We start from the raw sequence: 13,914 nt of genomic DNA on the forward strand, positions 1-13,914 counted from the left end.
GGTTTATTGCTTTACAATTCCTTGTTGATGCTGGACTGCTGCATATAGGTTATCAGCAACTAGCAGGACACTTAAAGGTTATTTAAATAAATATGTTTTTCTTATATCGCAGTTTATTGGATTTTCTAAGTGTATGAAATCAGTTGAAAGAGAATTAGTGACCACAAAAAGGAAGAAAACCAGAGAAGGAGTCTTGCTCAGAGTAGGTGGCTCATTTGACACAACTGTCTTTTTAAAAATGGAATTTTAGTTGGGAACCTTTGATTAAAACAGCTCATTTGATTGTTAAGATCCCAGGCACTCACCTGTGAGCTGGAGGGCTGCAGCATGCATGGGAAACCTAATAATAAAACCAGTCCCTCAGGTCTAGTAGAGCAGTGAATGAGACCTGGGGAGACAGTGATGTCAGTGGATGTCATGGGTGGAGGGGCAGAAGGACAGATCTATCTGAGGCAGGTCCTGCAAGACCATGCCACTCCTTTATCCCGCCATGGCCAGCAAAAGGTGCCTGGGACCCCAGGACAATTGCTAATGTTCTAGTGTTACCCTTGAGTATTCCCTGAGTACTCAGGTGGACACCAGCTGGACAGAGGAAAAGGTCTAATGTACAGATGGAGAAGAGGTAGAAGGTAGATGGTAGAAGGCTGGATGGATCTTGAAGGAATCAGGAACTGAATTCATACTCAAGCAGTCTCAGATGCCTTCTTTTGCAGGTCTTCACCGTGAGAATTGCCTGGCCCCATCCAGTAGCCTTGGGGTCCCACATATACTGCACATCAGGGCCAGCCCACATCTCTTCAGCAGCTGTGTAAAAGGGATCTTGGGCTTGCAGAAGGCCTGAAAGTGGTCTAACCCTCAGTTTCTCCAACATATCTGAGCATGATGGACTCATCTGAGAGGAGTTGCAGCCCCCCAGTCAAAGAACACGCTCAAACCCAGCTGGGATTTATCTGGGGTATTCCCATCACCCCCATGAGCCAGTCTCCCCACTGCTTTTATGCTTGCCTTTGAAAGGAGAGCACTGCCCTGTGTGAGTATAGGAAGACAGAGCCTTAGTACCTAGCCTGGGGGGCGAGGTACTGGACCAGGCACAGGATGAGCCAGGGCACACAGTCATCTGGCACAGAGCTTCAGCACTCAAAAATTTGCCCACCTCAGACCTGGCACCTTAGGACACAAGTCCTTTCAGGTGAGGCATTTGGTCACTTCCTCTGAAATTTGTGTGTGCTTTTTACTGCAGCAAAAGTCATAACTAAGAGGAGACTGTGACTGTTAAAATCCAGACATCTAGAGAAGGTTGAAAAGACCAGTGCATCCTCCCATGTGCTTTGGAAATGGCTGGATTACGCCCAGATGGAGGTGTTTTAATGACTGTTTTGGATCCCTGGGAGCCAGTGTTGGATCAACTCACTGCCTCCTCCCACTCAGCCAAAGGTAATTCACCTCCTCCACAGGCCAGTGTTGGAGGAGTTGTTGACAGGCGGAGAGTGGCTGGCAAAACAGGTTCTCAGTGGGGAGTTGTCTCTGAAACCCTGGGAGACCTGTATGGATCAAACCCCGAGCCTGGGTCTCCATTTGAACCCTGGCACACCAGGCAGCCTACAGTGATCTGCTTTTGCGTGGCAAATCCTGGGCAGGGCGTCTTTTGCCTGGCGCTGCTAGTAGACAAATTACAGCCTTGCCTCTGTCAAGGTAGATAAGAAACCATGTGATGCAGCCTGGTGGTAAATGGGTTGCAGGCAGGGTAAAGGTGCACAGGGGAATAACCTTGTAGGGAGTTCCTGCTTCCTTGGGGTGCAGAGTCTCTGGGTAGTGCAGATCCCTGTGGATTTGTGAGTGAGCTGGTCTTGATGCCTGCACAAGTTTTTGGAGCTCTCTGAAACTCACGGAAAGGAGGAATGTCTTTTAACAGAAGGAACTGGTCTGATCTCTCCAGGTAGGTGCTGCGGTTTAATGCTTAACCTTTTCTACCAACTAGAGGTGGGCTCCAGGCACAGTGAGCCTTGGGCAAGGGAAGGCGGGAGGTGTTGGGAAGGATGAGAACAAGGGACAGCTATGGTGTTGTGGGAAGCTGCTTGCAAAAGCAGAGGTTGTGCTAGTCCCACTGAGTGCTCGTCGCTGCTGGAGTTTCTCATGCATGGGCAAGATCAGAGGCAGTCCTGTTTCTGCTGCCTGAGGAAGCTTTATGCTTATGCCTGCTTAGGAAAAGCACTGTGGAAATGTGTTCTTGCCCCCTGGGTTGGATGTGTTCCTGGTCTTTGGGGCTGGTCCCCCTCTCTCTAGGGTAGGAGAGGCAAGCCAGCTCTCTCTACCTGCATTGTGCCTTCAGGCTTACTCTCAAGCTGGCTGCAGGGTTTTGTGCTCAGTTTGTGTCTATACAGCCCTCAGTGCTGTGAGTGTGTGGCTTGACTGGGACTGCTCCATGCCTTTCTGCGAAGGTTACAGCCTCTGTCCATGTGATGCTGAGTAAGCCCTGATTCATCTGCAGTCACTGAACAATCCCTGTAGCCACTTGGCATTGACCATTCCATTTGGCTTCTCCTAAAAGGAGATTTTGAGTGACAGAGCTCAGGTCAGAGTCAGGGCAGGTGAGGCTCCTGGGCATTGCTGACTGATTCAGAAGTGTTGGTGGCTGCTAGGAAGCCTCCATGATCTCAGGTTCTTTCCCAATCTGTCGCAGACCCAGGGAAAGTAACTTTGACCTTGGTTCCTGTCTGCACAGACAAGGGATGGTGATTCAAACATAGCCATGTTCTTATACAAAGCAAAACCAAAATTATACTTTGAGTGGACACAGTAGCTTAGAAGCTGAGTGTCCTGGTCTGGCTGTGAGAAAGGATGGCCATAAGGACCCCCAAAACAGCTGTAGTTTCAGCCAGTTTAATTGCTCATCTCAGTTGTCACTATGCAGGTAAGCCACTCACCATGGTCAGCTGGGAAATGAGAATTAAGTGAGACCATTACACAGAGGCTTCTCAGTTCATACCTTTGCCTTTGTCACAGGCTGGCTGGGAGAAATCCAAAGAGCATCCAAAAGCCTTTCAGATCCATGTCGTTTGAGCCACGCTCTAACCATGGACTTGCCTGAACGCAGGTTGAGCAGGGTCCAGCACTCAGGTTGTTTTACAACCCAGGAAGGCCCTTTCTGTTCTCTCAATAGATGGGACATCATTAACTAAAATGGCATAAATGTCAAACATCTGAACACTAATAATTAACAGGGCAGGAGAGGACAATGTAGGGGGAGACTTACAAATCTTTTTTCATTAGTGTCTTTAATATTAAAAAAGATAAGACAGTGAAAAATAAATCCCTCTTGGAAAAGAGAAGGGTAACATTGGCAAAACAAATCCATAGCCTAGTGTGTGGATTGCCTAATCATCAATAATGAGAAATTGCATGCCGATAATGCTAGGCTACATGCTACCTCTGAAGAAGCCAAATGAATTCAAGGCAGGAAAACCTCATTTTCATTTTGGAAGAAGCTTATTCAAGCAAAACAAAAAAAATAATTGGCTCTCACAGAAAACAGAGTGTTAATGCTCTGTACTGTTATTGTAAGAGACATGCAAACAGCACTTAGTGGAGGCACCTGTATGTGTACATCCACTCATACGTACTAATCCTTCCCAGTGGGAATTTGTGTGTAGCATGATTGCTGCAGTGTGTCTTGCCAGGACATCACAGTGTGCCATGCAAATAAAGCCAAGCCACCTTTCAAATGCAGCTAAGCCATAAATAAATATTTACAGGCGAGGGCCCACAGACACAAGCAGCTGTCAACAAAGCCAAAAAGAGCTGAATGAGGAGGTGTCTCCTGGCAGGATGAGAGCAGGCCTGGGGTACTAAAAAAAATCTGCTGACTCCCTCAGGCTCTGAGACAGGTCCTCAGTACAGCCTTCTGTATCATGGTCTCCTCAATGCAAGACCTGATGTTGAGGATCACCCTGGAGACCCTCTGGCAGCCAAGGGCGGTGGATCTGGTTGCTGTCAGGGAGAAAGAGATGCTTGGGTGAATGGCAGTGAAGTGGATGGAGGCTCCCTGGGAAGCAGCAGGAAGGGAAGGGAGGACGCTCGGTGGTATTGTCCTTTCCCTTTTCTGAGGAATCCCCAGATTTGAGCTGAACTTTCAGCTGTGATGTGCAACTTTGCTGCTTTACTTTCTGTTCTGATTTCCTTATCCTTTCACTCTCCCCAACCTCCATAGACCAGGAAGAACAGAAGCCATGAACTGTTGCAGGAGGTAATGTGGTTTAATTTATGACTGAGATTTCATTACACAGTAACTTGTAACCATGCTGCGAGTCACCATATCTGCAGTGACATTAGTGATACTGCGGGCCTGGGCCTGTTCTGACTTTCACGTTCTTAAAAGTCAAATTCACAGTTTGAGTTTGTATGAAGCTGGAGTGCCAGCTCTGGACCTGAGACAGCATGATGGGTCAAATCCTGTGCTGGAAGGGCCTGTGGTCCAAGAGTTCAGAAGAGGACTCTCTGGTCACTTGGGCTGTTCAAGGTGCTGAGAGCTATGCTGCGACCCCTGCATGTGTTTGCAGCTTGTTCAGGAGTAATGCCATAGACAAATGAATAGCACCTGTTGTGAAAAGCTCATTTGCTCAGTAAAAACTGTGACCAACACAGTTCATGTACCAGCAGAAAGTGTGGGTGTGCCTTGTGCAGAGAAAAGAAGGGAAAGCTGGTGTTTTCCAAATAACTTTTTCTCTAGTTTGACGTTTTATTCGGAAAAAAATGGTAGTTTGGCTTGTGCAAAACAAAATATTTGAAGATAACTCTTTAAAAATGATGACCAAACCTGTCTTTTTGGTACAAATTGTAATTAAATAGTCTACTGATTTTGCCTGGGAAGCCACATGGGAAGTAAGGGGAGCTCTGGCCATGCCTGTTTCTAGGCAGAGCTCATCGGTGATGCTTACCTTGTTGGCCTCTGATGCTTTTGCATCTGAGGCATTTTACACAGTAAAAAAATTCTGTGTGGCTCTTCCATTAAGAAACTCCAAGAAAACCCCAGAAATATTTCTGCTTCCAGCTGGCACCTCCAGGTGGGATGGCTGGAGCAGAGTGGATGATGGGAATCCAGTGCTGGGAAGAGAAGGGATGATAAGTGCTGAGGAGAGGTCTGTGCCCAGTCATGCCTCACTCAAAGGACCTGCTCTGGAGCCAGGCACTGGGGAACTGCCGCTCTGGCTGAGAAAACACCATTTCTGTGACCCACAGTGGGGTTAAAATCCTCTACTGCTAGCAGTTACCCCTCCAGATCATATGGCTGAGATCTGTGTGATGGCTCTACAGTCCCAGCCTTGCTGAGTTACAGGTTAGGTATCATTCCACAGAAAGGCTTGCTTAATGTAGGGATTCCTTTTAAATGAATGTTCCTTCTAACCGAAGAAATTAGGAATTGTAAAGTCAAGTTCTTGTGTTGGGAAATACCTACCTCATCTGGGTGGAGTGAGGGAGCTTTGCAACACCTGGCTTGCATTGACATAGTAATCTGTCCCTCTTCTCCAGCCCTGCACAGCACTGCAGCCCTACTAGGGCAGTGTAACCTCCCTCAACACATGACCCCTTGCCTGATAGCGTACTGCTGCCCAGGATACAACAGTCTCCTTTCTCTGCAATTGCCTGGCATCAGGGTTGCAAGCTCAATATTCAGGACACTGAACCTCACCATGGTGTTATGCTTCATCCCAAACAGCCTGGCCAGGCAGAGAACCCTTGAGGATGAAGAAGAGCAGCAAAGGGAACGCCGGCGAAGACATCGGAGCTTACTGTCCTCAACATCAGTGGATGAAGACCCTCCTAGCCCTTCAAAAGATGTTAGTCCAACTCCCATCAGGTGTGTGGGTCCTGTTGGCATCAGCCTTGCATGTGATGCTGCATGCATGCAGCTTGCTGTCTTGTTTTTCTTGGTCAAAGTTACTGCAGTCAGCGAGAGTCTATCCTCAGTGTGAATGGGCTGAGTTGTGGGAAGACCAGGGGATCCAAGTAGGCTTTTGGGGCAGACAGATAGGCTTCACAGGTAGAACAGAAGAAGAGGAGTATGTTTCTGGTAGGCTCAAGCATGGACCTCACATACAATACATCTCACACCATGCCAAGGTGAGTCAGTAGTGAGGTTGAGCTCAGGTGTGGTTCTGGCCATGGTAGAGAGGCAGGGTGAGCAGGTAAGAGCAGATGAACTCCAATCTCTGCACAGCAGATGGTATGAGCATGTAATGCCTGGCTGGTTGCCCTCCTGTCTCCTACAAACTTTGCAGTGATGTTACACAACCTGTGCTGAAGTGGGAATGTGACTCAAGGGGTTTCCAATTACGCTCCAAAAGTCTCTTGCTGCAGGGTGCTGGGATTTAGAGGTGTCCTGAGATCAGGCTCTCCTTACACAGCCTAACACACTCTCCAAATTGACATTGGAAGTATCTGATATTTAGACGGGTTTTGCCATCCACTGTGAGGACCATGCTCTAGAGATGTTTCTGCAGACCAGATAGAGTTAGATAGGGGTTAGGGATGGCATGGGTTGGATAGGGGTTAGAGATGGCTGACATGGACAAATGGGGTAGGAGGTATCCCCCTTCCCTGGAGTCAGCCCAGGCCAGCTATGTGGTGATTGCAATGTAGGGATTTGGGGAAGAGATTAATTTTATTGCATCTCCTGCCTAGGTCTTGGAGACTGCATAGATACAGTCTGTGTAGCCCTGAACAAACAAATTATTTGCCCTGTCCCAAGTTCTACGCCTATGTCTGCTGCTTTCCCAGACAATATGCTGCTGCTCTAGGTTGAGGTTGTGGAAAAGCTTAATCCTTGTCTGGAAAAAACAAACAAAAAACCAAAAACAAAACAAAGAAGACTTTTCACTCAGATTTGGAGAGCCTAGTTAGGGTGATGGGCATGAGTGTGGCTGCAAGTCCTGGTCTCTGAGGAGTGCTGGGATGACTTCAGAGATGTCTGTGGACCTTTCTGTCTCATGGTGCCTTTCACTTGGGTTAATCTAACCTGCAGGAAAACAGACCACCCTTTGGCACCCCTGGATGCTGAGGTTTGGTCTGTGCCTTATCTCTGTTCTCTAGGCCTCAAACCCTGGTGAAAGCAGTGTCTCCGGAAGAAGCAGAAGAGCAGAAACTCTCAGAGGTGCTGAAGACTCAAGAGGGAAGGCGGACAAGGCTCCCAGTGGCAATCTCTGAAAAGCTGAGACAAGAGAAAGAACACCGGGAGCCAGGGTCAGGAGTGAGCCATGCAGAGGCAGGGTTGCAGCAGCATGTGGGGCAGGAGAGTGTCCTGGCTGGAGATCAGGGTCAAGATGCAGCCAAGGGTAGAGATGCCTTGTCAGGAGACCAGCACCCAGAGCCTGCCTTGGAGAGGAAGGCAGTAGCAAGGGGACAGCTCCAGGACAAAGAGGGACAGGGCACAGGGATGCTGCAGGGGGACCAGAAGAGTGAGGTGGGGGAGCAGCAGCATGAGGCAGTGCAGGAGCAGAGAGGCTTTAGGCTCCGTGAAGTGAAGATCCTGCCTGGAGGAGGAAGCCGCAGCATAGAGGAGAAGATGGTCTCAGTGGTGACCTTGCCTCCTAGCCAGCAGGTGAGCAGGACTCAGAAAGCAGTCAACACTTGTGGCTCCCCATGGCGAATGAACCCTTTCCTGCTTTCCAGCCCTAGCAGGGAGAGAGAACGAGACGACTCTAGTGTGAAGTCCCAGACACTGGAAGGAGAACAGAAAGAAGGAGAGTCCAAAGTACCAAGAAGGAAAATCAATCTGTGGGCTTTTGGGGAATGTGTTCTTGGTATTTGAGCACTGAATGGCTTGAAGGTGTCATGGGCCAAACAGGATCACTACAGGGCAGGGGAAAGGTGTGCATTGCCTGTGTGGATAGTCAGAGTGTGTTTGTCCCTATCTGTCCCCCTACCGTACTTGATCTGGAAGAAAGATGAGCGGTGTCAGTGTCACATTGCCTACCTTCTTTCCCCATTGCATGTGCTATTCAGATGACCTTTTCAGGGAAGCCTCTATCAGTTTTCCTCAGGGTTTGACTGAAGAGGGGTTTGTGGTTTCACATATCAAACTGAAAAAGCCAAGGTTTGGAGGATCAGGATCTCATACTCCTGCTTCCAAACCACTTCCTACCCTGGCTGCTCAGATCACTGCACCTAAACCTGCCTTGAAAACTCTGTGAGAGTACATCACATGTCTTCTTTTTCCTTAGTATCCGCACAGGAGTACTCCAAAGAAAGTAACACAGCTGACTCCCACCCAAGATGAACCTGCAGAAAAGTCAGATGCTTCTCCAACTTACATCACCTATAGTAGCTCCATCAGACGAAGCAGCCCAAGAACTGTGTCCTTCCGGGTAAGAGCTAAAGCAACTGGGGGAAAGACTCCCATTATGTCAGAGAAGGATAGTGGCAGCCTTCAGCTCTTATCAGTAAGGAAGGGTTGCTTTGATCTCTAGCAGAGGTCTTACAGAACTTGTTCCCAAAAGTGAATTCACAGTCCATCCTGTACCTGGGCATTGCAGCACTACTTCATTCTTTCCTCTGTTTCCCTTCTTCTTGTCCAGCTCAAATGACTGTGAACAAGATCATGTTCATACACATTGTGCTGCCATGGAAGCTAGTGGGAAATACTGAGAAAACAGGATTCTTCCTTTCCTCAGACTTCCCAAAGAATCACAGGAACCATGATCTGCCCTCTGGTGTTTCTATCTTCTCTGAAAATGAAGGATAAAAATAAAATCCATCATTCCTCCTGTTCCTTGTTACATCCCTGAGAATATCTTCAGTTTGAGTCAAACAAAAGGTTGCTGGAATTAACTACTTGGAGAGGCTGGGAAGAACAACAGTGTTGTTGAGATCCTCTCTTTTATGGCTTAACTGACTTTTGTGATACTTTTTTGAGCATCAAACTCTTAGCACCACGAAATATTTTCAGTCTGGACAACTTTAATATGAATTTTGGTGTGGATGAAAATGGAGCTTGTCTGGAAATACGGGAGCTGTCGCACTTTCTCCCGTACTTTTCTCTGTGACCAAGAACTGCTTCAGTATCTCCTTTCCTTGTGTCTTCTAGGTGATCTCAAGAAAAGAGAGAGAAGAAAACCAAAGCCCTCTCACAAGGAGGTCAGCACCTCTGTTCAAACTGCTCTGGCTTTCCTGGGGTAGAGATTGTCTTCCCTTGTTTTCAAAGGGAGGAGACAGGAATGGGACTGTGTACCATCCTAGTGAATGCCCCAGAGAAGGTCTACTGAACATCGGCCACTGTGGTGCCTGGCTGACTGGGCAATGATGCTTGGTGTGAAAGCAAAGCACAGACCAATGTCCATCATACAGACTGCAATGATAGAGGAACCCCCAGCTTGTACTTGAGGTCTCTTGGTTGATATAGTTTCTGATCGGTGTTTCCACCTGCACTGTTAGGAGCAATTGAGTGCTGAGAGCAGTGCAGCACCACAACAGGGTCCCATCCTTGCAGATATTTAAAACTCAGCTGTACAAGGCCCAGAGCAACCTGATCTGGCTTTGAAATTGGCCATGTATTGAGCAGGAAGTTGGACCAGACAATTTGGAGGCTGTTTCACAGCCTTTCTCTGGAGCCCAGATCAAGTGACCCTCCACATCTCTGTGGTAAAGCTTGAACTGCTGGTTTAAAACTTCTTGAAGAACTGAGGGTTCAAGTCTGAATGCTGTGAGTAAGTAGAATGCTCTCCCCCATTTCAAAGCGTGTGGCAAGTGAGCGAGCCTTTACTGGCTGCGAGCAAAACTCTCCAGACTTGTGTGAGATTGAGGATACAGCTCAGACTTGATGGTGGTGAAGACGGGGAGCTAAAAACTGTTTTGCAGAGTACAGTGTGGGTCCTAGTAAGGTGGTGAGACCCACAGATCTATGTCACTGACAGGAAAGGAGCTGCCTTGGCTCACTTGGGAAATATGCACATAATGACAGCCTGGTTTAGACTAGGTCTCCTCTTGACAAGTTGAGTCCCCCAGGACCATGGGCTGAGTCACAGGGGATCTTTGGGGCTATATTTAACTCTCTCCCCTCTTTTTTTTTTCCAGTGCAAGTCTGAGGATCCCAGGAAGCAGCACCACTATTGAAGAGAAACTGGAAAAATACACCTCAGCTGTGCAGGTACCGAAAACTCTCCTTAGAATTGGACTGACACTGGAGGGATGAATGAGGAGAGGGAGAAGGGTTTCCTGGAGCTGACAGGGTAAAGAGAGAGCTGAGGAAAAGAACCAGAGTTAATGGAGCTGAGTAAAACTGTCCCAGCCAAAAAAAAAAAGAAATCTGCCTCAGAGTTTTAGGAGAAGTAGGCAGATATCACTTGGAAAGTATGGTGAGGATGCTGATTTGCCCTGCTGTGGGGAGCAGCGGGCAATTGCACAAATATGCTGATGTGCAGAAAGGACCCTCCACACTATCCCAAAAGGCTTGGGGAGTGAGTGAGATGTAGGACTTTGCTTTTTGACAGGAGAATGAGCAGGGGAGACTGCCTGGGTGCAGCACAACTTCTGCTAACATCCATCTCTCCTGCTAGCGATCAGAGCTGGTGAAATCTTCTCTGCCTGTTCAGAAGAGCCTCATGCTATCCTCAGAAGGGGTGGCCAGCAAGCGCAACTTCTTTGAGATGACTGCACCTACCAAGGCTGAGCCCCTTGCTGTCAGGAAGGTAAGGCCGGGAGCTGGCCTGAGTGAGGACCTTCCTGCAGGGTCCTATGTCATGGCAAGCACTGGCTCTTTGGGTGAATCCTCCCATTTGGATACTGAATGCACAGTTCAGCAGGCTGCTGTTCAGGGCTGTCCAGATGCTGCCAGAAATGGGAGTTAGGAGCCTTTTGCACAGCACTGGAGAGAGTTGGGCTCAGGCAATGCCACTGAAACTGCATTTTGGCAGCATATGGGTTAGTGCCAATGTGCTGGTATTTGAGAAGCTAGGATCTAGCCAAGGTGTAGGCTGGTCTTTGCCTGTTGCAGTTTTGCTCAGATTCCCTGTGCCCTGGTCACTGTCCTGGGCTATGTTCATGCAAAGGGAGACCTAGTGCTATAACCGTGATTCCTCTCTGTGCCACAGGACAACCTGAAGATCCCGGGATCGGTGACATCCCGCATTAATCTGTGGATCAGCCGAACTCAGGAGCCCAGCAAGGAGGAAAAGAGCAAGGTACCAGCTTGTGCTGACATCTTGGGGTAGAGCCCTGCAGGACAAGTCACTGTGTCTGGGAGCAGTGGAGACAGTGCAGACCATGGGAAAGCTGGCCTGGTTAGACTGCCCAGTCATCCTCATTAAAAGGTTTGAGAGGAGCTTTACCAGGGTCACAGCCTACTCCTTAGGGCATGACAGCTTCTGCCCGTTACTCAGTGGGCTGATGTGTTGTAAGACCACCACAGGCAGATGTCAGGGCTCTGTTTGTTGCTTTTTCTGATCCTAAGCCACGGTTGCCTGAGGCAGCTATCCCCAGTCCTTGGTAGAGTAAGGAAGGAGCATGCCATGGTCCAGGTACCACCTATGTTCATCTCCTAAGGGCTGGGGAAGGCAGCGGGGCCCAGCTCTGCCACCAGCAGGAGAGATTACCCCAGTGAGACCCCTACTCTGCTGGTGACTGGAAGACTATCTCCAATCTGGAGACCCCTGGAACTGAGGGAGATGAGCTGTATGTTTTGCACTTTGGTACTGGGCTCAGCAAGACCCAGAAACTTGTATGTGCATTGAGAGGCCCTCCTGTGTGAGGGGCCTGCAAAATGATCTGCAGAGCCTCCCTGTGCAGATCCCAGCCCCCAAAAGTAGTGTGCCCAGCATCCAGAGGATGAAAAGTGTTCAACTGAGAGGAGTCAGTGCTGCTAAGGTTGTTCCAGGCATACAGACTCTCAGTGTGAGGGAGGCAGGAGAACCTTTGGACTCAAGGTAATTTTCTGTACTTGGAAAGGAGATTCAGCATGGGCTCTAGGACTTGCAGCACAGGGCCGAGGTCACCCCTTACAAAGATACGGTGTTTTTGCCACTCATTGTAGCACAGAGTGTCCTACAGGCATCTGGGTACTGATTCCAGGAGGGGCAGCTCCAGCCCAGCCCTGCAAGTTGTGAAGGCAAGCCCAGGCACCCCTAGTATTGAACTGCAGAGATTAGGACTGCCCAAGTGTGTCCATACTAGGAGGCTCTGTTGGCTCTGTGTCTGCTAGGAAATTGTTCATTCCCAAGGACACTCCTGGGTAAAGCTTGCATCTCTTTTATGGGTTTTTCCTACAATAATGCCCTGCCACCATTCATCTCTGTGGATTGGGGCTGTGCTTTGGTTTTGAGGAAACAGATCTACCAGGAGCAGGAGCTCAAGGCTGGCTGACTTTATGTGGAGCATATATGCTTCAAGGGATGCAGAGGTGCAGAGGTCTGGTTCAGGTCAGACTAGGGCAATTCTGCATATGATGCATAGTAAAAACCACTTGTGCCACTTATGACTCTCCTATTTGCAGGATGCCAGGAAAATAAACAGCCTGACAAAGTTTGATGTCTGGGTAAAGCAACCAAGAGACTCCTCTGGGGCCAACAAGGTACACATGAAACTGCTTTGAAAGCTCATGCATCCATCGAGCTCATGGCTCAGCCAGGACCTGCTCACCAGTGCATAACTTGCAGGGCAGGCATAGCAGTACTGAGCTCACCTGGGTACAGGAGGGAGAGGGGTTGTGTTGGATGATGTGACTCAGCATATCTAGGACCCCATGTCTCACGGGAGAGTCAGCAGAAGGAGGGGGAACTGCTGGCAGCTCTAAGGGTGAGAAGGGGTGTCTGGTCTGGGAGAGAAAGGGAAATGGCATGTGCTGTGATTTAAGGGATGCCTGTCTACCCCAGTTCTTGTTTGGGGCGTATACACTCCTAGTTAAAGCAGCTGCATTTGGGGAATTGAAGCTTCAGGCCCAGGCTCACTGGTTTTTTTTTTGGTTTCTTTTCCAGCTGTAACAATATAAGATGATCTGGGAAAATGTCTTTTGCTCTGAAGAACAAAGCTTGGCCCTGCCTAATCATCCAGCAGCCCACTGCCATGAGAGTCCCCTGTATACCATGGGTGGGGTGGATCCCAGGGGTGGCCAGGGTCCCCTGCTTGTGGGCTGGAAAGGAAGAAGGCTAGAAGACTATTCCTGTGCCCCCAATCTTCACTCACTCTCTGTCTGGGAGTATCCAGGCCTTGAGCTCCCTTACAGATGCGGAAGGCAGAGTCCTGTCTCATTTCCCCAAAACACTTTGGTGTTTGGCTCCTGCTCCTTGAGTATGTCCTGTAACTGGGTTTGCAAAGTGTGAACTATGTGTCTCCCTTGCAGCTAGGTCATGATGGTTGGTGAGAGGCTGCCTAGCCAGGGGAGTAACAGCTGCCTGTCTGCAGTCTGTGTTGATTCCTACTGCCTGTCCCTTCACAGTGGCAGGCTCATGTGGGCTGTGGTGGGGGGGAATAGCCAGATGAAACCTCCCTCCCAAGCTGTGGCTGCTAGAGAGGACACAGCCACAGACGAATGCTGTTGGTAAAGTTGCAAATGCAGGGGTTATTTTGGAGATGCCTCGTGGAGGAATGGTAGACCAAGGGCCCTGGTGCTTCCCTCCAGCAGCAGTTCAGCAGGAGAGGGAGGCTTGCCCTTCTCCATCCTACCCCTTTTGTTCCCTTCTCCCTACAAGCAGTGAACCCTTTCACTTAGTGTTTCAGGGAGGATGGAATGGCCATGACCCTATTTACGGGTCCTGCCCTGGGCCTGGTCTGGTACAGGGCCCCTTCAAAGCTCAGCCTCCCTCTTGCCACTGCTCATGAACCATTTCTCCTTGGCTACAGAGACCCAAAGTTACCCAGTTCCTGCTTCTGTACTCTCTGGCCTGCCTGGGACACCCACCTTCAGGGAATACGAGGTGCTCTCTTGAGGCC

The 13,914-nt window shown here is 49.1% G+C and overlaps 1 protein-coding gene across 1 annotated transcript; it reads left to right on the forward strand.

Moving 5' to 3' along the window:
* The first annotated feature begins 1,883 nt into the window (after positions 1-1,883).
* On the forward strand, positions 1,884-13,005 carry LAD1 (ladinin 1). The gene is made up of 10 exons (XM_062595170.1): positions 1,884-1,936; positions 5,714-5,854; positions 7,087-7,594; positions 8,217-8,360; positions 9,080-9,129; positions 10,066-10,138; positions 10,548-10,679; positions 11,082-11,171; positions 12,479-12,556; positions 12,960-13,005. Exons 1-10 carry the CDS (start codon positions 1,899-1,901, stop codon positions 12,963-12,965), a joined length of 1,260 nt encoding a protein of 419 aa, XP_062451154.1. The 5' UTR covers positions 1,884-1,898; the 3' UTR covers positions 12,966-13,005.
* The last annotated feature ends 909 nt before the right edge of the window (positions 13,006-13,914 follow it).

Source organism: Rhea pennata, chromosome 25 (genome assembly GCF_028389875.1).
Source record: "Rhea pennata isolate bPtePen1 chromosome 25, bPtePen1.pri, whole genome shotgun sequence".
Taxonomy (NCBI): Eukaryota; Metazoa; Chordata; class Aves; order Rheiformes; family Rheidae; genus Rhea; species Rhea pennata.